At 47.1% G+C, this 25,782-nt stretch overlaps 2 protein-coding genes and 1 long non-coding RNA gene across 5 annotated transcripts; 2 read left to right on the forward strand and 1 right to left on the reverse strand.

Annotated features, from left to right (window-relative positions):
* Positions 1 to 12,262, forward strand: Trim6 (tripartite motif containing 6). Of its 3 annotated transcripts, none has more exons than XM_055623236.1 (8): positions 1 to 86; positions 5,187 to 5,675; positions 6,380 to 6,475; positions 7,509 to 7,739; positions 8,960 to 8,982; positions 9,466 to 9,566; positions 9,826 to 9,852; positions 10,097 to 12,262. In XM_055623236.1, exons 2-8 carry the CDS (start codon positions 5,253 to 5,255, stop codon positions 10,660 to 10,662), a joined length of 1,467 nt encoding a protein of 488 aa, XP_055479211.1. In that variant the 5' UTR covers positions 1 to 86; positions 5,187 to 5,252; the 3' UTR covers positions 10,663 to 12,262. The 3 variants fall into 3 exon arrangements, with proteins under 3 accessions (XP_055479211.1, XP_055479209.1, XP_055479208.1); XM_055623234.1 differs by lacking the exon at positions 1 to 86 and adding an exon at positions 145 to 691; XM_055623233.1 differs by lacking the exon at positions 1 to 86 and having other exon boundaries at positions 5,088 to 5,675.
* A 912-nt stretch (positions 12,263 to 13,174) lies between these two features.
* Positions 13,175 to 14,947, reverse strand: LOC129688411 (uncharacterized). Its single transcript, XR_008721942.1, has 2 exons — positions 14,762 to 14,947; positions 13,175 to 13,369 (listed from the first exon to the last, which is right to left on the reverse strand). It is a non-coding gene; the product is annotated as an uncharacterized LOC129688411 (long non-coding RNA).
* A 633-nt stretch (positions 14,948 to 15,580) lies between these two features.
* On the forward strand, positions 15,581 to 25,285 carry LOC129688410 (E3 ubiquitin-protein ligase TRIM34A-like). The gene is made up of 8 exons (XM_055623237.1): positions 15,581 to 15,760; positions 17,905 to 18,524; positions 19,249 to 19,344; positions 19,923 to 20,153; positions 21,700 to 21,722; positions 23,391 to 23,491; positions 23,764 to 23,790; positions 24,166 to 25,285. The coding sequence occupies exons 2-8, from the start codon at positions 18,105 to 18,107 to the stop codon at positions 24,723 to 24,725; spliced, it is 1,458 nt and encodes a 485-aa protein (XP_055479212.1). The 5' UTR covers positions 15,581 to 15,760; positions 17,905 to 18,104; the 3' UTR covers positions 24,726 to 25,285.
* Positions 25,286 to 25,782: the final 497 nt, after the last annotated feature.

The raw sequence follows: 25,782 nt of genomic DNA on the forward strand, positions 1-25,782 counted from the left end.
GTGGAGGAATGCGGGGCCGCAGCCGTGTGTTCTCTTGACTGAGAGGCACGTGCTCGCTGTGTGGCTTTGAACCCGCGCACCCAGAGGTCAGCATCCCCTCCCCCAGCCCAGCCGGCTGCTCCAGGAAGTCGGCTCCTTCGCTCCGCAGCCGGCGTCCGGCCTGCCCCGCCCGGTGCGCACCGGCCGCGTCCAGGCCGGGCCGGGAGCCGCCGGCCCGCGCCTGCGGAGGCTGGCAGGGCGGAGGTGGGCGTCCGCTGCTCGCTGCGGGGCGCCGTCTCTGCGGCCCTTCCCGTGGGGTGACCGTTTGCGTTTGGTTGTGACTGTGCTCGCCGAGGTCGGGGCGTTGTGTTTACGGATTCCAGAGGCGTGCTTCTTTCGGGATGTCTCCTCCTGCCTCAGAACCCCTTTCCCGGTGCTGCGATTACATCCCTGAGCCACCAGCGCGGCAACGGGGCATCTATTTCACCAGCCAGTTGAGGCAAACGCGCGCTTAAGAGAGAAGGTTAAGTTACAGCTGTACCGCGGGTGTTTCAGTCCTGGACGTGACACCAGGGCGCTGTGTGCCCTGAGCCTGTTCCTTAGCTCTGGACTTCAACGTTTTTAATAGATAGCGTGGGCAGCGCAATGCAATTTATGGATCCTGCGGTTCTGGTGAGAGTTAACGGGGACACAGTTCCACACAAACCGCTTGGTAAATTTGTCAGCTTTACAGACTTGTTGACAAATCCCATGCCTAACGTTTAAAAAGTGTACAATCGATATAACTTTGGAAATGATACGCTAAGAAGTTGGGGTGTGTGTCTCAGCTGGTAGAGGGTGCTTGCCTACCATACTCAAAGCCCTGGGTTGGATCCACAGCACCAAAGAAAAATAGGAGAGCAGGGCTGTGCTCTGGGATATTTGCAGTGTGTGTGTGTGGGGGGGGGGGGGGGGGGGGGACCTATAATACCAGCATTTGGATGTGGAGGCAGGGGGATCCAAAGTTCAGGGTCATCCTCAGTTACCCAGTGAGTTTCTGGCCAGCCTGGGATACATAAGATCGTGTCTCCGAAAGAAAATAAGAAAAAGGGTAATAAATGTTAAATGTGCTTTATGATACGTTAAAAAATGATGTGACGTCTGTTTGTTGTGTCTAAATAAGTTAAAATATAGCAGATACTAACATTAGGATTTAGAAATGACATAACACAAATTTAATAATTATGGCAAAGATTATATTCCACCCTTAAGAAGACGAATTAAATTATTTAGCACTAACTACAAGAGAAAAATCTTCGTGTGGTGGTGTTTTAGGAATTTCTGGTGTTAACAAATGTTTAAATGCATAGTGAATAACTCTTTGAAGGTACACTCAGAAAGGCTTAAACCTAATTATTTTCCAGTTTTATGTCCATTGAGTGCCGTGAGATCAATTCCTAATAATAGACTAAATAGGAATGCAGGCCAGAATAGAGATTAAAAGAATGATATTAGCCAAGCAAGGTGGCGAGGGCCTTTAATCCCAGCACTCGGGAAGCAGAGGCAGAACTCTCCGAGTTCAAGGCCAGCCTGGTCCACAACAAGTTCTTCCCCTGGCCTCTGTTGTCCTGAGTCCCCAGCTTTGACCCTAGTGTTCCCTGATTATCACTGGTTTTCATCCTGCAGGCCCTTGTGGTATCCACATCTGCTTCTGCTCCAGCAGGTACTTAAGATCTAAATATCAGGCCGTGCTTTGGCCCTCCTTTCCCCTTTCTAGCTTTTTCTGCAAAGAAGGTCGCTGCTTCTAAATCATCCGTCATCAGGACTCTGCAGATCTTTTACATTGTTGAGGTCCTGCACAAAGAGCTCCAGTAGAGGCCAGTGCCTCTAACTCCGGCCTCCAGTGTGGTCCTCCGATCCTTTTTTTTTTTTCTGTGTATATATTTGTGTGTGATCATATGTGAGTATACATGTACCACCTTACATGCTAAAGCCCGTGGAGGCCAGAGGAAGGCATTCAGTTCACTGGAACCGGAGCTACAGGCAGTTGTGAGCTGTCACATGGAGCTGAGAACCAAACCCAGGTCCTCTTCAAGAGCGGCCAGTACTCTCACCACTGAGCCATCTGTCCAGCCCCTGGTCTTCTGGTTTAACTGGAGTGCCTAACCCCAGATTCTTTTTCATATGCTCCTAATATGATCTTCTTGCTCCAGAGCGTCAGACTCTCCTAATCTATCTCCTTCATAGAAGAAACACCAATTCCGGTACCATCATTTCCGTTCAAGAATCTATCTAGTGTGTCTCATTTGAATAGGAAATGACGGAGATTTGTAATGAAATAGAAAATGGGGCCACTGTGTAATTTTAAGTATTCTATTAGAACCGTTACATAGGAAGAAAATTCTGGGATGGTTCACCTACAACTCCAGTACATAGGAGGCTGGAGAAAGAAAATAAGGTATTTAAGTCATAGGGAAGCCAGGGCTCCATAGTGGGACATTGTCTCCAGAAAGCGAAACAAACTGAGGAGACGAAATGGGTAGATATATTTTCAGTTTATTTGATTGAACTCAATAACTGAAAAAATTAAGACAGGCAATCAATTAAGATAAACAAGATACTTCTTTTTTCTAAAAAAAAAAAAAAAAAAAATCAGTGTGAGGCGCTGGATATACGGTTCATCAGTTAAGAGCACTGGCTGTTCTTCCAGAGGAGCCGGGTTCAATCCCCAGCACCCACATGGCCGCCTGTAATCCAGTTCCAGGGCATCTGACACCCTCACACAGACATAATGCAGGCAAAACACCAATGCACATGAAATAATGAAAGGCAGTGTGTATTTCCTACTTGAATAACTATTTCTGACAAGACACACTCTAGGTCTCAGTACTGCGAATAGCTGTTGCATTTGGTAGTGCAATTGTAAGTTATGCTCAGATGATCAGGCACAAACCGTCTCATTTTTTAATTGTTATTGTCAGCATTATTCAGTTATAATCCATAAAGAGTAAATTAGAAATCCCAAGCGTACATTTTTTTTTTCAGTGTGTTTATTTGCTGACAGGGTCTCACTATGTGTCTCTAGCTGTCCCACAACTCTAGACCTGGCTGGTCTGGAACTCACAGAGATCCATCTGCCCCTGCCTCCTAAGTGCTGGGCTTAAAGGGTGTGCACCACCTTTAACTTTTTTCAATTCTTTAGTTTTTTTTTGGTTTCTCATTTTGTTTGATTATGAAGGGTCTTGCCGTGTAGCTGGCGGAGCACTCCCTGCTATTCCCTGGCTAACTCCCTGCCTCAGCCTCCCAGATGCTGGCTTTTCAGGCACGAGCCACCACACCCAGCACAGTTTTACTTGGCCTGGGCATTTCCTTTACACTACCCACTTCTTCGTTCTGGTGTGCAGTCCCCCCCATTGGAACCACGGTCTGCTTTCACTGACGTGCCTTCAGATGCTGTTCCATTTATCAGCAGCTTAATGCGGTCGGCACTGTTGAGGTTGTCCTAAGCTGCCATCCTTAGGTTTAAGTTTGACTTAAAAGTTTCATGTTACCTAGTGAAGTGTAGCCTAACAGGTTGTCTGTTGCAGCAAAGACCAAGTCCCTGTCAATCAGAACTATGTAAGTAGTGGTCAAATGTCAGAACCAATTTGGCTGTCCCTTCCTCCCTTCCTGTGTCACTTTCTTTTCCCTGAACGTAAGCAGTCTGCCTTAGGTAACAGAGAACTGTGAGCCATTTTTGGTCCAGATTAGTGTTGGATTGTAGGACTGCGGGTAAACTCATCTTGGATTTGCCAAACTGGGTGTGGGTGTGGCTGAGCGATAGAACCCATGCCAGCGAGTCTAAGCTCTGGGGTCCCCCGCCAAAGAAGGGGTAAGACACGGTTCCTTTGTGTAGCTCAGCTTTGTAGACCAGTCTGCCTCCCAGAGTGCTGGGATTACAGGCGTGTGCCACCATGCCCGGCCTCTTTTTAAACTAGTTTTATGTGTATGAGTATTTTGCCTTTGTGAACGTCTGTGCACCACTCATGTGTCTGGTTCCCTCAGAAGATCTGGGTGTCAGATCCCCTGAACTGAAGTTACAGACCACTGTGAGTAGTCATTAAGTGCTGGGAATTGAACCCCGGTTCTCTGCAAGAGCAGCCATTGCTCGTAATCACTGAGCCACCTCTCCAGCCCCTGTTTTTGTTTTTTGATAGCAATATACCATTGTATGGGTATACTACAGTTTGTTTGTTGGCCGGTTAATATTCTCATAGAGTCTTTCCTGGGGTAAACATTTCCTCAAGAGAATAGTGTATTGCAAGAATGGTTTTGCCTGAAGTGAAAGTAGCATTTCTCTTAATGACGACCCAGATTTGGTTCGCATCACTCCATATGGCAGCTCACAACTGAGATCCAGTGCCCTCTTCTGGCCTCTATGGGCATCAGCCATACATTCAGGCAAACCACCCATGTCTATTAAAGGGGTAAGGGGTGTTTGTACAACCTGTTGCTTCCCTTTGCTGTGGTTTCTCCTGTCTGTTTTGGTTTTCCTGGGAAGAGGCATGAGTTAAGGGCAAACATATCCACAAGCTTTAATATCCTGGAGACCAGGCATAAGGGAATGAATGATAACCAAGAAGTGAAAAGGCTCATGAGAAAGGATCAGTCATGCACTAAAGGAGAGATCTGGCTTTTCATTCACCCGGGTCCTATGTTAACAGCTGTGGGCACAACCAGCAGTAGAAAACAAAAGGCTCTGATCTGGAGCTTGACATTTCTGTGGGAGCTTTCAGAGCATCAAAGGTAACCAGGTGGTGGTAAGAGAAACAAAGCTAATGAGTGCTTGCTGGAGTGGGTGCTTTCTTGATGAGGCAGCATGGAAGAAGTCACTGGTGCAGATGCCAGAATGGAGGTTGCCCCGAGCAGCAGGAGCAGCAAACCCAAAAGTCCTGGCACAGTCGGTGTGTTTATTGTGTTTAACACTGAAAACATGATTGGGTGGGCTGAAGAAAAGCCAGTCAGATGCAGCTCACACAAGGCTGTCCAAAGGAGGTCAAGGAAATAAGCGTTGTAATAAGAGGGGAAGTTGGTGTTGGACACTAGCTGAGGCAAAGTGTTGGAACTGGCGTCAGAGGCCTTTGTTACCTCATGTATCTGACCTCTTTTCAGCGTGCACAGTGTCTGTTCCTCTTTCTCCTTCCTTAGCCTGTGCTTCTTTTTTTTTTTAATTTTTGCTTTCTACCTAGGATTCTCTAAGCAAGAACAGTCTACCGGTCAGAGCTGGGAGGGTAGGAGACAGGAGAGCGGATATAATGATGTCAGCCGTCCTGGTGGACATCCGAGATGAAGTCACCTGCCCTATCTGCTTGGAGCTTCTGACAGAACCCCTGAGCATAGACTGTGGTCACAGCTTCTGCCAGGCCTGCATCATGGGAAATAGTGACAAGTCAGTGCACAGCCAACAAGGGAAGAGCAGCTGTCCGGTGTGCCGGACCACCTACCAGCCTGGGAACCTCCGGCCTAATCGACACTTGGCCGTCATAGTGAAGAGGCTCAAGGAGGTCATGCTGGGCCCTGGAAAGCAGCTCGAGGTCATTGTTTGTGCGCTTCATGGAGAAAAACTCCAGCTCTTTTGCAAGGAGGATGGGAACCTAATTTGTTGGCTTTGTGAGCGATCTCAGGAGCACCGTGGTCATCACACATTCCTCATGGAGGAGGTGGCCCAGGAGTACCAGGTGGGAACAGGGCCCGGGCTCAGCCCTGTTTCACGTTCTCATCCAGTTGCTTTGTAGGTTTGGTTTGGTTTGTTGCTGTTGTCCTCCTCTTCCTCCTTCTTCCCCTCCTTTTTTGTAGGGGTGTCAAGAAAGGGTTTCTCTGTGTAGCCCTAGTTGTCCTGGAACTCACTCTAAACCAGTCTGGCCTAAAGTCAGAGATCCACCTGCCTCTCCCTCCCAAGTGCCAGGATCAAAGGCGCCACCACCACCACCACTGGCCTTTGTTTTCTTCATTTTTGAGATAAGGCCCCGTGTGGTCCAGTGTTGGCCTCACACTGGCTATGTAAAGATAACCTTGCACTTCTGATCCTGCTGTCTTCTTCTCCGGAGTTTTGTGATTAGAGTGTCCAGCGTTCCTTCCGTGCTAGGCAAAAACTCTACCAGCTGTACCTGAAGAACAAATTCCTTTGTGCAACTCACATTTACTTAGGAGTTGAACCTAGAAGGTGGCTCCCTGGTCGATAATAAAGATTTTCTTACCCTGCTTGCCTGCTGTACAAGACTGACTAATCCTTTGTTAGCATTCCCTGTGTACAGAAGACACATGGAAGCCGAGGTGGGCTTCCCTTGGTTCTGAGGTCAGCATAATCCCATCCTAGTTTGTGCTTGTGTGTGTACTAAGACAGTTTGATGTGGACCCTCTTTAACGTGGATGTCCCTTCCAGGACATGTTCCAGGAGTCTCTGAAGAAGCTGAGGAAAGAGCAGCAGGAAACTGAGAGGCTAAAAGCTCTTATCCGAGAGAAGAGGGAATCCTGGAAGGCAAGTAGGATTCTCCTGGGGGGGCGGGGCACAAAGGTGACCATGGGAGCTGAGACTCAGGACTTCCTGCCCGAGTGTCTCCTCTTTCTGATAGGAGGGCTTCCCCTGCTCTGGTCCTTTTCCTTGTGCAGGGGAATTGAGTTGGAAGTTAGGTATCAAATATGCCAAAAAAACAACCCAATTTTCTTTTGGGGCTTTTGTTTGTTTGTTTTTGCTTTGTTTCTTAATTTAAATTTTATTTTATTATTTTATGTTTATGGGTGTTCTGCCTACATGTATTATTGTGAGCCACAAGTGTGCCTGAGGAGGGGACTGGATTTACAGACAGTTATGAGCCACCACTGGATGCTGTTGATCAAACCCAGGTCCCCGGAAGAGCAGCAACTGCTCTTAACATCTGAGCCTTCTCTCCAGGCCCTCCTAGATTTTTAAGGCAATTGTATGAGAAAAGATGGCTTCCTCTTCCCAGGCATGGTGGTACTTACCTTTAATTCTAGCCTTGGAAGGTAAGGACAAGCAGATCTGTACAAGTTCAAGGCCAGCTTTGTCTGTATAGTGAATTCCAAGCCAGCTGGAGTTATACAGAGAACCCCTGTCTCAAAAAAGGAAAAAGAAAGGAGAAAATAAAAGAAGGCAACCAGGCCAGTCAATCTGATGTGATCCATAATTGGCAGTTCTGACTCTTACTCTAGTTCTAAGCTGACCACCTAGAAATTGTAGGTTAATTGTGAGCCAGTAATTCCTCTCAGGCCTCGAGATTAAAAGCAGAGGCTGACCTAGAAGCCTAGGTGAGCTTCCTGGATCTAAACTCTCCAGGGCTCACATTATACCTCCAAACCCTAAAGACAGCCTGAGGCTGAGGGTCTGAAAACAGGTCCTGTCGGCCTCTGTCCCTTCACTGCAGGCCCAGGAAAGCAGTGTGCAGGCTGTTTCCTGTCCTGTGTCCCATGTCCTCTGTCCCGTACCCCCCCCCCCCCCCCGAGAGTCCTTGAGCCTGCATCCAGCAGCCTGTTTTTCTTCTCTGGTTTTGAAGAATCAGGTGGAGCCTGAAAGACACCGGATCCAGACAGAGTTCAAGCAGCTTCGAAGCATCCTGGACAGGGAGGAGCAGCGGGAACTGAAAAAGCTGGAAGTGGAAGAGAAGAAGGGGCTGAGCATCATAGACAAGGCCGAGGGTGACCTGACCCACCAGAGCCAGTCGCTGAAAGAGCTCATCTCGGACCTGGAGCACCGGTGCCAGGGCTCCACGCTGGAGCTGCTGCAGGTGAGACCCCCAGATTGGGGAGCACAGAAAAGAGAAACCATTTCCCATCCGTTACCTTCTCTTTATTGAACCTCAGGAGGCCAGGGCCAAACTTTAAAACAGTTCAGATGCAAATGCTAAAGGAAGCCCCATTGTTCTTTTATGACTACCCAAGAGTAGCCCAGAAGCTTGTCTGGAATTGTGAAGATCGGTGGTATGCAGCAGTGTTCTCCTGGAGGCTTTATCAGTCTCAGGACAACCGATGCGCTGATGCAGATAAAGCTTTGCTCCTCAGGGACTCTTCTGTTTCTTGTAGGGATTTCCCAGCACTCCTGATCCCTTCCCACTAGAAGTCAACAGTACCACCCCCAGATACGACATTCCAAAGCCCTTTAACCTTGCCCTATGTCCCCAGGGGAAATATGTCCAACCCCAGCTGAAATCCTGTGCTGCTGTGATGGGGATTTTAAGTTTCATCATGAGAAAAAACGGGAGTTGGAGTCAGCACTTACCAGCCTTGCTCTGCTTTTACTCTCTTAAGTAGAATCCCCTCAAGTGATGCAGCAGTCGATACTGTGTCTGTTTTGTGCATATGCATCATCTAACCTATGAAGTTTGAAGTTAAAACCTGTTACTGCCTCAAAGCCGGGTGGTGGTGGTGGTGTACATCTTCAATCCCAGCACCCTGGCAAGTGGTGAATCCGAGTTGGAGGCCAACCTGGTGTACAGAGTTCTAGGACCACCAGGACTACACAGGAACACTGTCTCAAAAATAAAATAAAACCTGTGACTGTCTCAAAGGTAGATATCATCATCACTCTGCAGGGCCAGGTGCTATGTGGTAAATTACAGCCGATAGTTCAAACACAGGGATGAGGAGATAGCTCGGTGATGGGGCCCTTGTCTAATGTTCGTGAAGCCCTGGTTTCAGCTCTAAGCATTGCCAAAAAGCAAAGCCCCAGAGTTATAAAAAGGGACTTTTCCAGATTTGTGTGTGGGTCACTAGGACCACTGCTCTGAGAGAGTCGTTCTTGTTTTTTGTGTTTAGTTCATTTGAGATGAACTCCTGCTTTATAAGCCAGGCTGGACCACAAGTGTGTACCATGCAGGCCGCTTGCTCTGAGTTCTCAGCTCTTTGTAGCATTTGGACGTTCGTTTGTCTGTTTTCTCCTAGTCGTTACATGGGGTGGCAAAGTGGGAAGGAGCCACAATCCTTCACTGAATCTCTTTTTCCTCCCTAGGATGTGAGTGATGTCACAAAAAGGTATGTGAGAATATAAGTTAATTTTCTTGGGTTTCACAGAAGGTTCTTGGTCCCTAGAGAGTTATCCCATGAGAAAGGGAGAAAGTCACGGGCAAGGTAGAGACTGGTAGAGACTGGCATACTGAGTTGCATGTGTGTTTAGGGGAGTAGGCATCTGTGGTACTGGGATTGGCATGGTACGAGGACACTGACTGGAGACAGGCTCCTCTCGCCAGCCTCTCCACCAGCCTCTCCACCAGCCTTTGACACTGGCGTTCCTCGTTACCGCTACCCTGCACATGGTGCGTTGTTGGCTGTGCATCTGAGAGGCCCGTCGCCATCCAGGTGTGGGCCAAGGCTTCAGAACTGGCCTTCTGGGCCAGGGCAGGGCCCTTTGCAGAATGCTGGCTCCTCGGGAAAGAATGTTGAAGTTTATCAGTGAGTCTGATGGACGGGGAGACAGAGCCAGCATCCTGAAGCTCTTACAAGGTCTGTCCTCACTAGGAGTGAGTTCTGGACCCTGAGGAAGCCCCAACCTCTCCCCACCAAGCTGAAAAGTTTGTTTCGAGCCCCGGATCTGAAGAAGATGCTGCGAGTCTTTCGAGGTAACTTTGGGGAGAGTTTGGATTACTATAGTGGGGAGAAAGCAGGCGAAAAGTACAGTGATCAGAATAGTAGTTCTGAGTGAAGTCGCAGAGGGACAGATGCGGTGTGCTGAAGACAGTGCCTGTTCTGGGGTGGGGCATGGAGTGACCAGTTCATGCCTTCTCTGAATTCCCCACCATTCTCGAACTGCCTTAGATGTCACATCTGAGACCACCCGTTCCATGTTCCATTTAACGTGTCTTACTCTTCTCATTACAGAGCTGACAGACGTCCAAAGCTACTGGGGTGAGTAGAACCCATGGCCTTGCTGAACTGAAAAGTGTGAACCCCTTTCACATGCTTCTCCCCAACAAACCTGCATGTGCTTTCGGGTCTTAGGTGTTCATACCTCTGCTTCCTCCATCACCTAACTCCGGGTCCTCCACCAACTCATTCTAGCTTCCCCACCCCATTTCCTCTGCCCCTTCCTCTCAGAGTCATGGGCCCAGGTGCCCATTCTCACCTGCTGCTATTGTACCTTCTCCTACAGTGGACGTGACTCTGAATCCGCAGACGGCTAACTTAAATCTTGTCCTGTCTAAAAACCGGAGACAGGTGAGGTTTGTGGGTGCCAAGCCGTCCGAGCCCTCCTGTCCGGAAGAACATTATGACTGTAGCGTCCTGGGCTCTCAGCACTTCTCCTCAGGAAAATACTACTGGGAGGTGGACGTGACCAAGAAGACAGCTTGGATCTTGGGCGTATGCAGTACCCCGGTGGAACCCGTGTTCTCGTTCAGCCCGTACCCCAGCAAGCAGAGTGCCAGCCGCAGGTACCAGCCCCAGAGCGGATACTGGGTGATCGGGCTGCAGCATAAACACGAGTACAGAGCCTACGAGGACTCCTCCACCTCCCTGCTCCTGTCCATGAGCGTGCCACCTCGCCGCGTAGGGGTCTTCTTAGACTACGAGGCTGGCACGGTCTCCTTTTACAACGTTACAAACCATGGCTTGCCCATCTACACCTTCTCTAAGTATTACTTTCCTACCGCCCTTTGTCCGTATTTTAACCCCTGCAGCTGTGCAGTCCCAATGACCCTGCGGCGCCCAAGCTCATGAGGGCCACCCGCGCCTGCCACTGAGCAGAGCTCCTTCGAGCACATGAGTTTGCTCTCTGCGCCTCTGTTCTCTGTGTTCCCCCCGTAGGATACCCCACTGCTGAGGGTGAGTGCTCTTGACTCTTCTTATGGGAAAGGTTTTAACATTTCTCTGTTAACCGTTGTCTTTGATTTCTTGCTTTTTGTTTGTTTTGAAATGGGCTGGCCTTGAACTCTGTGTAATGAGAGTGTCATTGAGAACTGATCCTCCTGCTTGTACCCCTGGAGTCCTAATTACAAGCACATACCTGGCTGTGGTTTTGCTTTAATGTTTGAGATATGGTCTCCATAAATAGCTCAGGCTGGCCACAGACTAGTCCTTCTGCCTCAGCTCCCAAATTCTGATCATAAATAGGTCTATCTCACAACACCTGGCTAAACCGGGTTTGTTGTTATTTTGTTTTGTTTTTAACTGATGTCCTTGAACAAATTTTAAAAATTCTCTATAAATTAGGTAGGAGGTTTTTACTAAACATTGAGTTCCATAGCTGTATTTTTTCTAGCTATTGAGATAATTGTGTATCCCCTTATTCTGCTGCTGGGCCAGCTGCACCGAGTTGTCCCAGCTGTTAGTTCACTACTGATTCCCAAAGGAAACAGTTACTATGCGTTACATTCAGTACTTGATCTCTTTCTGCTGACTCGTTGCTTAGGTTTGCTTTCATCTATAAACAAAACTACCTCTATCTTTGCATTCTTATAGTATCTGTCAAGTTACTATAGAAAATGTAATAATGGGCAAGAGAGTTATATATGTATATATAGGATTGAGTGCCTTAAAAAAACACCACTGATAAATAACAATAAAAAACTCAAACTGACCATTGATAATAATAATCTACTGACCACTATAGTTTTGATGGCCTCAAGAAGAGATTGTAGCTTTGGTTTTTACAGTAAATACTGGCACAAGCTTCAGCCTTCATCATATAATTTTAAGAGTGGTAATAAAAACAGAAAATGTGCTTGAAAGGGATCTAAGGTAAGATAAAGAAGAGAAGACAGAAATGAGGAAGAAATGCAGTTAACCACTTTCAGAGGGTAATTTATTCTGGCCTCCCCTGGCCCCTACTTTCTGTTGTAGAGGATGAACTCAGTCAGGGCTTTTTAGGTCAGGCAGGCATTCTCACACCAGGCTTGACAACCCAGTGACACAGGGTCTTACCAAGTTGCCCAGGCAGGCCTTGAGCTTGTGGTCAAGTCCAGGCCTCAGCATCCCTAGTAACTAGGTTTACAGGCTTAAACTACCTCTTCATCTCACCCCAGAACTTCTCTCTGTGCTCAAGTGCAAATTCCAAATGGCTGAGCTGCTGTAGCTTTGCTGGGGAGGCTACAAGCTTTCATGTTCAACTGTGAAAAAAGTTCTGGTAGGCATGGGGGTGGGAACAAACGTCAGGGGAGACAGAACTGGACTTCTGGCTGTCGGGTGCTCTTGCATGTGCTGTAACTGGAATACACCCTGGATTTCCATAAAAGCAATCTAGAGTGATCTCACTAAGTATTGTCTCACAATTGTGATATGTTGGATATATTGTTTTAAATAAAACTTAGTACTCATTTCAGTTTGTTTTATTTCATTTTGAGATGGCATCTCACTCTGTCGCCCAGGCTAGCCAGACAGTAACCCTGTGGCCCTGACTAGCCTTCAAACAATGGTGGTGGCCTCCTGCCTTAACCTTCCAACTGCCGGCATTACAGGCACGAGCCACCACACCCAGCTTTCATCGTCCTTTTTTAATGTGGGTACTGGGAACATTTCAGTTACACATCGGCTCCTGTTACAGTTCTACTGGACAAATCTGTTCTTTTCATTTTGTCTTGTTTTTTGAGTGAACATGAGAATCCTTTATTTTAATATTCTCCCCCACACTCTCTGTTTGTTTATTTAAAACCTATACAGGCCAATTCTAGCCTCCTCCTTCCATTCCCCTCTCCCAGAGAAAGGGGGGGCCTCAAGTAGCACTAATCCACCTTGACATTCTAGATGAACTTTCTGTCCTTGAGGGAACCCTAGAATAACACAGCCTTGGACCAGAGTACCAAGGAAAACTTGGTACTCTGTTTATTAAAGGACCCATGTACACACTCACCCCTGAACCCTGAGTTGTTTTTTTTCTGGGGGTTGGGGTTAAGATTTTATGCTTAAACGTGTACGTACCTGTTTGTATATGTGAGTGAGGAGGCCAGAGGCCTCAGACCCTATGGAGCTGAAGTTCCAGGCAGGTGTAAGCTGCTTGATATGAGTGCTGGGCATGGAACTCAGGGTCTCTGGCAGAGTAAAGCAGAAAGCATACCTTTAACTAACGCCTCATCTCTCCAGAACCCCAAGGATGTAGCAAGAAAGACCATGATTGAATCCAGCTGGTCCGGAGGATGGTTGGAGAGGTATCATGACTGGAGAACATTTCTGCTCTTGAGGGCCCTGGCCCCTGGTAAACCCTAGTGCGGGTTTGTTCTGGGACATGACACATTAATTGTAAAGGCATTTTTATTTAGAACATGGCTGTTCTGGCAGGAGATCACATCAAAAGATATTCTATGGTCTGTGCGATCCAGCTGGAATATAAACATACCTTTAATCCAGGAGACAGGCAAGCAGATCTGAGTTCAAGGCCAGCCTGGTCTGCATATTGTGTTTCAGGGCAGCCAGGGCCACACATAGAGAAAACCTGTGTACAAAAAAAAAAAAAAAAAAATGTATTCAGCTGGCATTGTTATGCTTTGTGGACTTATGTTTTGGTGTCTGTCTTTGGCCCAATCTGGTGTTGGGTCATGATGGTGAAAGTACAATTTCTGCTTGTCATTTATACTAGGCAGCACTGCCAACAGGTACATTAGTTTTCATTCCTGTTAACTCTTCTTTCTTAGACCCCCCCATCTCTCTGCCTACATTCCACAATTGTGTTTTTACACCGTTTACATGCTAGACCCCCCCCATCTCTCTGCCTACATTCCACAATTGTGTTTTTACACCATTTACATGCTAGTTTTGACATTAGTCATTGACAGCAGAAGTTAGAAAGAAGCTACACTTCCAGTTGAACCTTTGCAAGTCTGATAGATAGATAGATAGATAGATAGATAGATAGATAGATAGATAGATAGATCGATCTATGGATAGATCTATAGATAGATAGATCGCCATGTGGATGAGTGTTGCAAATTTGGTGAAGCAGCTGGTGGGGTTTTCCAGAGGCCAAAGAAAGAGAGCTGAGAACTGTCTGTGAGTCTAGCTGACGTGTACCTGGAGCCTTGGCCAGCAGCCCTCTTCTCACATCCTCAGTCCCATGCCTTGATAATTTAGACTACCCAATCAGATTGTTTCCATATATGGGAGACACGGAAGCCAAATGTATAGAAAAAAAAAGCCCCATTGCATTTAGAGCTTGACCTCCACGCAGGCACAATAAACTGTTTTCTAGAGGAAAATCAGAAACAGCTGTGTCGCTTCCCCCACCAGAAGCCGTTCAACATTGGAATGCGGCAAAGCTCACTGTCAGAGTATTTTGGGATGTCTGTAATGCTGCGTAGCCCCGCATCGTCGGCCCGCTCAGCACGTGGCATGGTACTCCCTACGTAAATAACTTGGAAAGTGCAAACCGAAGCACTGGTTTCTAACCGAGCAAAAGCGTCAGGCAGCATCTGAGGCCGAAATTGCCCCTGTTCAATGACTCTGCCCACCTGTTTCCACCAAGGTACTTGAAAGCCCATGCTCCCACTGTTCCTGTTCACGACCACCCTTCGTACATTTCAAAGCCCTTGTGCTAGCATTGCTGGCTCTCGTCATCCCCCCCCAGGTCTCCCCCTTCTCATATACCAGTTGTTCTCTAAGTAAGCACAAGGTGCCCCACCCCCACTATCCTGCCATATCCATTATTCTCTTCTACTGTCCCTTCTCTCCAAGATAGACCTGGCCATGTCCAGTCTGTTTCTGCTCTGGACTCTTCCAGATGCCTCTGGATATTCTCTATTAGATATAATAAAAACCTTCCCTTTAACCAAGGAGCGGCCATTTTGGTTTCCTTACTGCAGCCCCCACATCCAGGGAGGACTATGCTTACCTTCGGGCACACAGACAGATTGTTGTAGGGATTATGTTGCTTCAGTAAAATGGTTGTAGGCTCTCCTTCAAGATCTGTGACTTCACTAGCACCGAGCATTTGGGTAGGTTTTGTGCTCCAGGCATGGTTTCTCTCCTGTTGAGTGGGCTGACCTGATGCTTTCTTTGTGTAGCTGTCCCTGCGTTTGGCAGCTTCCCTAGACTGGAGGTTAGAGATGGAGAAGGAGGGAAATGTATATAATGCTATGGTAGCTTAAGAGAAACTCGGGTAGGCCAAGCGTCCTGCCTGTTGGTTAAGAGCCAATCGGAGGGGTGGGGGTGGGTACCCTTGAGATTGTCACAGTGGGCAAGGGGCACGCTGCAGATTAAATTCAAAAACGCCTGTGCATTTTCATGGCTGCAAACCACGTGTTCCTGCGACTTCTGTTCCTGCAAGCCTGCCTAACTAAACTCAGAGACCACCCTTGGACACGCTGCTGCTGCCTGGCCTGCAAAAAGACTTGAGAAACTGTAACGCTCTCTGCGCCATTTGTTTGGTTTTTCAGCTCACACTTAAGAAAGGCTTCTCCTGCCTCTCCCGAGTTCGTGGCTGCCTTCTGGCTGAGTGGAGTCTTCCCTTCACCTGGCCGCTACCCACCTGACGTCAGGGACTGCTCCTCCTGACCACTGAAAATTTCACCTCTAGGTCAAGTCTGCAGTTCCCGCCCGGATCAGCAGGGTCGCTCAGCGCCCTCTACCTGTGGCTTAGAGTTCTGCCAGCCCTTGGGGCCCAGAAGTTTCTTCCTCTTTCCTGCTCCTGCTGGAGTTTCGGTTTCTTTTCTCTGCAGCGGGTGAGGGAGGGGCCGCTGGGAGGCTGAGCCGAGCCTGGCTGAGCCGAGCCTGGCTTTCCCTCACCGCGTCACCCTCCGGGCCGAGAGGGGAGGACCCAGAGGTGTGCGTGAAAGCGCTGAGGAAGGGAGACGGCTCCTGGGAGGAGAGAACTCAGTGAGGCACATGGGAGGTCAGTTTGGGCACAGATGAGTCTGGGGTGCGATCGCCTTAAAGTGCACCTGGGAGGTTTTGTTTTCTAGAGTAGGCCCGCGGTCGCTAGGGCGAGCCCCTCCCGCTCCCCTCCCTGGCCAGCAGGTCTGGGCCCTCAAGAGCCCCCTGCGCCCCCTTCTCTCCCATCCTGTTCCCTCTACCCTCCACCCACTAGAAAGTGTAGAGGCTCCGGGGCTCGGGCTGAGGGGCGCCTCCGTCAGTGACTTCCTAACACCCTGAGCCCATGACCTGCGTGAAAACGCGCGGGTTGCATAACCCCGTGTCACTTTTTAACCCCCTGTATCTCTGGAGCTCCAATTTTAAGACTCTTTGTTTTTACCTAAAAAGAGATTTTCTGAGATTGATCTCACCATATCGCCGAGGCCGGCCTTGGCCTTCTGGGCTCAAATATCATTCCTCCTGAGCCTCTTCAGTAGCCGGGACTGCAAGCCTGTGCCTCCCCTATGCCCATCTTGCTCGCTTCAGCTTCACCAGACGTAACTGACCCTGGGCTTGTTGGTCGTTCTTCCTTCTTGCGACTTTGCACTGAAGGTTATGTTGTTCGCTTGCTCAGAGCTAGATAACAAGAGTTAGCTCTTGCTGGGGAGAGCCCTATGTGTTGTTCTTGCTAAGTTCTTGACCCTGAGTGCTTCCCTGTTAGTATGAGCATTTTGCGCCTTGATGGGCAGGTTTAACACCTGCCATTGTCCAATACCCTCACTTTTCAGAGTTCACTTCACCTCCCTTGCTCAGAGTCTGCACTTAAAGGCTGGAGATACTGGCTGCTGTGACAGTAGTCATGGCCAAACACAGAATATAATCGGTTTTGTTTGTTTATTTCCTTGTTTATTTTATGAAAAATATCAGTGGAAATAAAGTATGTTTCTGGTATGAAAAAAAGTATCATAAGCATCCATACAATATTTGCTGTGAAGTAAATCTACAAGCTTGCACTAGCTAGGACTGACAATAAAAAATTAAGTAACTTCCAGACTGTACAGGAGGGTTAATGCTGTGGTTCACAGCTGTGAAAGACTAAAGCTTTTCAGCTCTTGTTTTAGGAGTAAACTTTGAAGTAGAATCTCTGTTTTGGTTTGGGGTTTTGGGTTCTGGAGACAGGGTTTTTCCGTGTAGCCGTGGCTGCCTTGGCCTCAGACTCAGAGATCCTGCCCCCTCCAGGACCTTCTGTCCTTACCCCCACTTCTCCACAAGACTCGCTATGCCTCATCCAGTCTTTGGCTGTGAGTGTCCGCATCTGCTTTATCCACTGCTGGGTGGAGCCTCTCAGAGGACAGCTGTGCCAGGGCTCCTGTCTGAGCCTAGAATAGTGTCAGGGGTGGCTCTCTCCCATGGGGTGGCCCTCTCCCATGGGGTGGGTCTCAGGTTGGCCCCGGCGTTGGGTTGGACATTTCCTCCGTCTCTGCTGTATCTTTATCCCTGAACATCTGTAGGTAAATTTGTGGGTCCACTAGTAAAAGGAGCCAGGGCTGTCTCTGACATGGACTCTGTTGCCTGCTTTCTGGCCACTCCCCCTCTGGCAGAGCAGCCTTGCCGGGCTCAGAGGAAGAGGACAAGCTCGGTCCTGATGCAACTTGATGAACTGGGGTGGGCAGGTGAATAGGGGCCTCTCCTTTTCAGAGGAATAGGAGGGATGAGCAATGAGGGAGGGAGGCAGGAGGCTACCAGCAAGATGTAAAGTGAATTGATTAATTAATTAATTAAGTAAGTAAGTAAGTAATTAAAAAAGAAAACACAGATCCACCCTCTCTGCCTCCCTAGTGCTGGGATCAATGGGGAGTGACACTATTGCCAGGTTGACTTTGGTTTTTTTGGTTTTTAAATGATGGAAGCGGGAAAACACTCCCAAACCTACCGGGTCCCAAAGACTGTCCAACACTGTACTGCATGGGCAAATACTAGGAAGAAAAGAGTTTGTCCTTTGCCCTGTGCTATGCAGACAGGTCTTCTGCCTTAGACTGTGCTTCTGTACAACTCGAAGGCCTGTGTTACCTGTTTTCTGAGTTTCTCGCTCCTCCTACACCTTTCTGTGCCACCACTACAGTCTTCATCTGGAGTGTTTCTGTCCCATTCAGCAAATTATTATTGATTTGTCCTTTGTTTCAGGTTCTATCTGCTCAGAGCTGAAAACTTAAGTGCTTTCTGCCATCATATCATCCAGCTTGAAGGACACATAGAGACTGTGCTGTTTTTAGTTGCCTTTGTAGACTGATCCACCAGTGTTGGATAATCTGCCTACCATCAGCAGTCCTGAAGAAAGAAGAGCCCCAGAAGTTAGGACAGGAAAAAAATAAGGGAGGAGTATAATGTCTTCAGCAGTTCTGATGAAGGTACAGAAGGATGCTGCTTGCCCTGTCTGCCAAGAGCTTTTGACAGAACCCCTGAGTCTAGGCTGTGGCCACCGTGTGTGCCAAGCCTGCATCACCAGGAACAAGACCAAAGTAATCAACCCCAGAGAGAAAAGCAGCTGTCCAGTGTGTGGTACCAGATTCTCATCTGAAAAGCTACAGGCTAAACAGCCTCTGGCAGATGGAGTAGAGAGACTTAGGGAAGTCAAATTGAACCCTGATGTTGGGAAAAAGGGAGATCTCTGTGTACAGCATGGAGAGAAACTCCTTCTTTTCTGTAAGGAAGACAGAAGAGTCATTTGCTGGGTTTGTGAGCGTTCCCGGGAGCATCGTGGTCATCACACCTTCCTCCGGGAGGATGCAGTCAAGGAATGTCAGGTGAGGCCATGAGGGAGGAAGACAGGGCAGAAAGTGATCCTTAGTAACAAGTCTTACCTTGCCATCCATTCATCCATTTATCCATTCTCTCTCTCTCTCTGTCTGGTTTTCAACACAGGGTTTCTCTGTGTAGCTTTGGCTGTTCTGGACTTTGTAGACCAGACTGGCCTCAAACTCACAGAGATCCACCTACCTCTGCCTCCCTGAGTGCTGGGATTACAGGCGTGTGCCACCGAGTCCAGCTCCCAACCATTCTTGATTCACATTGCCACCATCGTATTGAGCCCTTAACGTACGTTTGGTTCCTAATACCTAAAAATATCGTTTCTTTCCGTTTGTATGAGGTTGGCCGGCAGAACACACAACCTCTTGGCCAAGAACAGAAGGTTTCGGGCCTCTTTCCCTTGCATTGCTGGGTGGGGGTTGCTTTCTGAGAGCCCTTTCACAGCTCCCCAGCAACTGAATTGGGAAGATCGTCCTGCGAGGAAAGGATTGCCTCGCTACGTGGTCTGTACTGACTCTAAGGAAAGACAGTGTGAAGATGATGACGTTCTGCTCCAGGGATAGAGAACATGTCTACCTCCTTAGGTTTGCTTCTATGTCGTAAACACTAAGCACCACCTCACAGCTTTTATAAGCTGGTCCTTTCTGGGAACAACCTAGCCTCTTTTGCTAGTTCTTTGTCCTGGTGGAAAGCATAATACATACAGTTCCTTCCTCACAGGAGAATCTCCAGAACACTCTCAAGAGGCTGAGGAAGGAGAAGGGGAAGGTGGAGAAACTGGAAGCTGACATCAAAGAAGACAGAATTTCCTGGAAGGCAAGAGATTGTTCTTGAGTGATACTGAGAGGAGCCTTAGCCAGACTTTCCTTGGTCCTAAACCAATTCGGCCCTTCGTCATTTGTTTTCTTCCAATTGATAAGTCTAAAACTATTTGAAAAGTTACTTTTTAGGGATAAGAGATGGTAGCAGATTGTTGTAAATACACACAAATATTTGAAATTGAACAAAAAGATAAATAGTATAATGTCAAAGGCTGGGAAAGTCTGTGTTCTCTTTTCCACCAAGGCTCCAGCAGTTCTGGAAGACACCAGATAAAAACAAACAGACAAAAGACAGTTTCTCAAAACCAGGAGTACTCATTCAGGGAGGCATGAGTGTCCAAGACATCTGTCCACAATGGGAGCCTCATTCCGATCTTACATTATTTTTGGAGGTGGCTTAGATAAGACAAGGAGAGGGCTGTTTGTCTTTGGTTCTTGTTTGGGTTTGTTTGTACTGAGGGGAAAACAGAAGGTAAAAATAGCATCCCCCCAGATTGCTGTTCTGTTCCTACATCTCTATAGTTTGAAGTCTTACTATCTTACACTGACATCTTACTCCTGTCCATTCCTCAGTGCCAGATCCAGACTGAAAAACAAAGGATACAAACGGGCTTTAACCAGCTTAGAAGAGTCCTGGACAAGGAGGAACAGAGAGAGCTGAGCAGACTGTGTGAAGAGGAGCACATGATACTGGACAACCTGGCAGAGGCGGAGGCTGAGCTGGCTCAGCAGAGCCAGTTGGTGGAAGATCTTATCTCTGATCTAGAGAATCGGTGCCGGTGGTCAGACACAGATCTGCTGCAGGTAGGAAGGAGTGGCTCGCGGCTGAGTGCAGACACATTGCCTCTTTCCTCCCTGTACTTCTAACAGTGTTGAACAGAAGTAGTGGAACAGAATATTCTCATCTCCTTTCCAATCTTGAGGGAAAACATTCAGTTTTCCCCCATTAAGTATGATATGATGGGAAGGCTGGGGTAGAAGGTATTACGCATCTCTCACAGGTTGCAGAAACTGTTTTCTCATCCTGCCTGCTTTCCTTTTTTCTATGTAGAAGTTTGTCAAATGCTTTGGTTTGTTTTTCCATCATTGAGATTGTGTGATTTTTATTCTTTAGTCTGTTAATACAGTCTGTCACATTGACTGTTAAACTAAACCTGCATTTATCGGATAAATATTTTGCCATAACTATAATGGCCATGTGACATGATTTTTGTTTTGGGATTAAAAATTTTTAACTACATTTTTTACTGTGTATGTGTGCACATGTATGCATGCCCAAGCACCACAGCTCACACGTAGCAATCAAAGACAGCTTGTGGGAGTCTGTCCTCTCCTTTCACCATATGGGTCCCAGGGTTGAACTCAGGTCATCAGGTTTGGCAGCGGGCACCTCTACCCACTGACAGCCTTGACTGCTCTTTTCTTTTTTGTATCCAAGCACTTTACTGACAAGCCATATTCCAGCTTGTTTGTTTGTTTCAACTTTTAGTAAAATTCAATAGCGAGCTGGGCATGGTGGTGCAGGCCTTTAATCCAATCTCTCAGGGAGGCAAAGGCAGATGGGTTGCTGTGAGTTCGAGGCCAGCCTGATCGACAAAGCAGGTCCAGGAACGCCAAGCCAAGGCTACACAGAGAAACCCTGTCTCGAAAAACAAACAAATAAATAAACAAAATTCAACAGTGAAGCCACGGTTGGCTTTTCTGTGCCTGAAGCTTGACTTGCAATCTAATCTTTTTACATGTTTTAATTCTTCTGTCTTCTTGAATCAGTATTGGTTTGTTCTGTACTTCTGGGAATTTGTTCAGCTCCTCTGACTTGTTTATACCACAACGAACTGGGATGGGAATCCAGGGCCTCACACTTGCTAGGTAAGCTTTCTATTACCAAGCCAAATTAGACCAGCTGGCCTTGAACTCATGGAGATCCACCTGCCTCTGCCTCCACAGAGACACTCCATGGAGGAGTGCTGGCATTAGGGTCCTGTACCACCACACCCAGCTTCTTCCTAGTTTGAACAATTCACCTCTTCACTTTTTTTCCTTCTGTGTCTAGACGAAGAGTTACCAGTTTTGTTGATATTTTGATGTAACTTCAACAAAAGAAAAAGGGAAGAAACTATATTTTTAGCCAGTTTTCCCGGTAATGTCAGCACTTCAGAGGCTGAAGCAGGAGGATCAACTGTTGAGTGTCACCCTGGACCACATTTGGAGAGGCGATCTAAAAAAATAAAAATGAAATGAAATAGCTCGGTTTTGATCCTCTGAGTCGGTTTCTCCTTCTTTCTCCTTCTTTGCTCGTTTTCACTAACCCTGCTCTAATCCTCAGCCGTTGTGTTTTCCTTCTTTCTAGGATATGAGCGGCATCTTGAAATGGTGCGTCTGGGTGAACCCAAGTGGTGCTTCTGCACAATAAAGATAAGTTGGTGACTGTCCCAATTCGTCTGTCAGTTTCACGCAGCTGGACTCATCTGAGAAAGAACCTCAGCTGAGCAAATGAGCCCATTAGATGGGCCTGTAGGCAAGCCTCTGAGGCGTTTTCTTGATTCGTGGTTGATGTAGAAAGGTCCAGTGACACCCTGGGCCCATGGTCCTGGATTATGTAAGAAAGCAGGCTGAGTAGACCACGAGGGGGAAGCCATGGAGCAGCTCTCCTCCATGGCCTCTGCTTCAGTTCCTGTCTCTGGGTTTCTGCCTTGAGTTCCTGCCCTGACTTCTCCTCATGATGGATTGTGATCCAGACATGTAAGATGAAATAAACCCTTTCCTTCCCAAGTTGCAATTGGTCATAGTGATTTTTATACCAGTGGCAAAAGTATCTCCCAGATGAGGGACATGTGGACGACACTTTATCTGGAACTGCTGGTCCCGGGTGAAGACCTGATTGTTTCATCCCCACTGAGAATGTGGCAGCTTAAGTCAGAGTTAGGGCCACAAATGGCATTAGAGATACCAGAGTCATTTTCCTGTGGTTTCATGATTTCACACCCCCTTCCTGCTGCCAGTCTCGGATTTTTCGTAGGTGTTTCTCACGTAGAAAGCCTTCCCAGAGCCTCAGATGGGACAAGGGGCGCTGCGCATTGTACTTGCTTTGCTCACTGAGACTAGAGGGTCTCTACTGGGTTTTAAAGACAGACACACCGTGGGATTTGTGGTTCTGATCCAAGTTTCCAATAACTAATCTCTTGTTTGGCATGCTTTAGAAGCTCTTGTGTTAAGTGTAATCTTTGAATCTGTAGTTGCCAATTTGATAGCATCAACTTTCTTTAAAAACACATGAAATTAGAAATAGGTCCATTTGAGGGTTTTGTTTGTTTTGTTTTGTTTTGTTTTGAGACAGGGTTCCATGTAGCCATGGCTGGTCTTGAACTTGCTAAGTAGGTGAGGCTGGCCTTGAGCTCCTGAGCCTCCTGCCTCTGCCTCCTGAGTGCTGAGATTGCAGGCAGGAGCCCCTAAGTCTGGCTGACCATGCTCATTTTAAGCCATAACTTTCCTTTTGTAAACCTTTTCCCCACAATCACCCATTATCCTGCTGTGGCAACCCCTGGAGCTCAATCTTTCTGCTCGCCACAACCATCTGCTATCTTTAATGGATGGTGGCTACCACTAGGCTCCAGGCTTTGGACTACTCACTAACTCACAGGCTGTCTGTGCAGAGTGCTCCATCACAGGACCCTCAGCTTTGCTCTTCATTTCCTCGAGAACTCATGTCCTCAGCCCACCCTCAGGGCTGTAGCAAAGTTTTCCCTATGCTTTTTATCCAAATTTGTATTATTTCCTTGAGATTTCAAAAGAGGTGAATGTTATCCCATGTTTAGAAGAGGCAACTGTGATTTCAGGTGGTGTAGACCCTTCCAATGTCACATAGCAGGTAAGTGGGAACATATTTCACAGAGGCCTGTGGCTTCTGGTTCAGAGTCAGGGCTTTCCCATAGGCCTCTCAGGCACCAAGTACATCAGTGATGTGGAAGGAGATAAAGGCAATTGTGTTAACCGGAGAACAGTGTGACAGATGTGATGGTTAATCCATTTCTTCACCCCTAGGAGTCAGATCTGGACACTGAAGAAGCCGAAAGCCGTTTCCAAGAAACTGAAGATGGTATTCCAAGCTCCTGATCTGAGCGACATGCTACAGAAGTTTAGAGGTGAGTTAGGAGAGTGTGCATACAGCATTCTTGTGTCTTCAGGTTGTAAGTTTAAAAGCAAAGTTGAAGAGAATAGGGAAGTCAGGGAAGACGTCTTCTGTGAGGAAGAAGATGCAGTTGCGTCTGAGAGAGCACTGTAAAGTGTCTGCTTTGTCTTCTCATTTACCAGTTCATAGCTCCACAGTACAACCCTTTCTTACCTGTAGAGCAAAGTATTACCTCTTCTAAATTTTTGCTTCTAATAAAACTCACCACCTCTTTTATCGTTTCAGAGCTAACAGCTGTCCGGAGTTACTGGGGTAAGAATTTGCAGATTGTCAAATCTGTGCTCTTGTGACCTTTCAGAAGTGTGTGCTTCAAAGAGGTCTCGTCACCTTTGTCTCCTGTGTTACCACATACATACAATGTGCTCCTCCAAGGCGCCGTGTGGTGGTGCATACTTATTATCCCAGCACTAGGGAGATGAGTTGCATGTCTAAGGTTTAGCCTGGGCTACTTAGCAAGACCCTGTACTAAACAACAACTATATGACATTTTTGTATTGTTTTATCATCTCCCACAATCAATCAATATTATTGTCCCCTAACCTCTCCCTGTTCACTTTTCACAATGTCAGTAAGCAAGCTACCTCTGTATCTGTCACCTGATCCTTTTCTTTCTTTTTTCCCTTGCAGCGGACTTCACATTCAATCCAGAAAACCTCAATTTGAATCTTACTCTTTCAGAAGATCACAGACAATTGACATCTGTGCCCATTTGGCCATTTAAGTGTTATAATAATGGTATCTTGGGCTCCAAATGTTTCTCCTCAGGAAAACATTACTGGGAAGTGGATGTGTCTAAGAAGAATGCCTGGATCCTGGGAGTGTATGCTAGGAAACGAAATTTAAAGTTTGATGTTAGAAGAGGCAAAAGTCAGCCAAATGTTCACCACAGATACAAACCTCAGAATGGATATTGGGTTATAGGGTTACAGGATGGATCAAAGTATAGTATCTTTGAGGATTCTTGCAACGGTGACCCTACAGTTCTGACCCCCTTTGTGGCTGTCCCTCTCCATCAGGTTGGGGTTTTCCTTGACTGTGAAGAGGGCATAGTGTCCTTCTTCAATGTCACAAACCATGGGTCACTCATCTACCAGTTCTCTCAATGCTGCTTTTCCCAACCTGCATATCCCTACTTCAATCCTTGGGACTGTCCAGCCCCCATGACGCTGTGTCTTCTCAGCTCCTGAGTTTTCTTTCTCATCAGTTTCTGTCTACTTGCCTTAATGCTCATCTGCATCTGATCTCTCTTCCGTCATGCTTAGATGTGCTTCACCTGGCATCATTCGGGAGAGGTATTTACCCATTTACTCTTACTCATATTCTCAAAGACATCTACTCAAGCCTACAGCTAGGTCATTTAGTATAACATCTGTGTCCTCCAACTTCTGTGTTTCCCTTTGTCTTGAAGAATGGCGACAAAGCCTGCTAGCCGCTCACTCATCCCTGCTGTTTAAGAGTCCATGAAGACTGGCCCTGCCCACCACTAATGAGTTTTTAAGAATTTGTTGGTTTGGTCAGGATACCTCACGTTCAGCAGGAAGTCAAGAAACACAAAACATAAACAGCAGTGTGTAGCCTAGAGTTGGAGATACACAAATTCAGATGCATCTTACAAAGTATAATAAACTCAGAGGTAAATAAACTGAAAATTCAAGTGCATCTAACTTAATACCCTTGTATGAAACTAAATATCTGTAAATATAAAATGCCCACTTGACTGTCTTGTATATAATAAATATATTTGTGATTTCTGAAAATTGTGGTTTCTGAAATTGCTTAACTGTTCTATGCAATAATTTTGTGCCCTTCTGAGTAATTACTGAGATTTCAGTTTGTAAGTTCTGAAATTCTGTTCTCAACTGTCCTGATCTTAAGTTTTATCTTTTCTTTTTTTTTGAGCAACCTTTTCATTTGTCTGTTTATTACTCGTATGTGCAAACCACATCCCTTGTGTGAAGGTCAGAGGATAACATCCTGGAGTCAGGTTTCTCCTTTCACTATGTGAATCTGAGGATTGAACTCAGGCAGGCTTGATGGCAAGTGCCTGACCATCTGAGCCATCTCCCCCCGCTCTCTGATTTCATTTTACAAAGCTTTTAATATGGATGTTAGTACATTTAGCCTTTTAGGAAGGGTTGAAAACTACAAAAGCGTGGGCTCCATATTTGTTTGAATACATGGCACCACACCCAGGAACAGCCGTCGCCCGGGACAGCCCCTCGTGTCCAGGGCTCTAGCCGTCGC

Source organism: Psammomys obesus, unplaced genomic scaffold, assembly GCF_907164565.1.
Source record: "Psammomys obesus unplaced genomic scaffold, mPsaObe1.curated_primary_1811, whole genome shotgun sequence".
In the NCBI taxonomy this organism is placed as follows: Eukaryota; Metazoa; Chordata; class Mammalia; order Rodentia; family Muridae; genus Psammomys; species Psammomys obesus.

What these genes read in the sequence shown, in the direction of transcription:
- LOC129688410 (XM_055623237.1), top strand. Translation starts at nt 18,105, where the DNA reads ATGTCTTCAGCAGTTCTGATGAAGGTACAGAAGGATGCTGCTTGCCCT. An exon ending in ATGCAGTCAAGGAATGTCAG is followed by an intron (nt 18,525 to 19,248) that starts GTGAGGCCATGA and finishes CCTTCCTCACAG; the next exon opens with GAGAATCTCCAGAACACTCT. An exon ending in AAGACAGAATTTCCTGGAAG is followed by an intron (nt 19,345 to 19,922) that starts GCAAGAGATTGT and finishes TCCATTCCTCAG; the next exon opens with TGCCAGATCCAGACTGAAAA.
- Trim6 (XM_055623236.1), top strand. Translation starts at nt 5,253, where the DNA reads ATGATGTCAGCCGTCCTGGTGGACATCCGAGATGAAGTCACCTGCCCT. An exon ending in GATGCTGCGAGTCTTTCGAG is followed by an intron (nt 9,567 to 9,825) that starts GTAACTTTGGGG and finishes TTCTCATTACAG; the next exon opens with AGCTGACAGACGTCCAAAGC. An exon ending in AGACGTCCAAAGCTACTGGG is followed by an intron (nt 9,853 to 10,096) that starts GTGAGTAGAACC and finishes CTTCTCCTACAG; the next exon opens with TGGACGTGACTCTGAATCCG.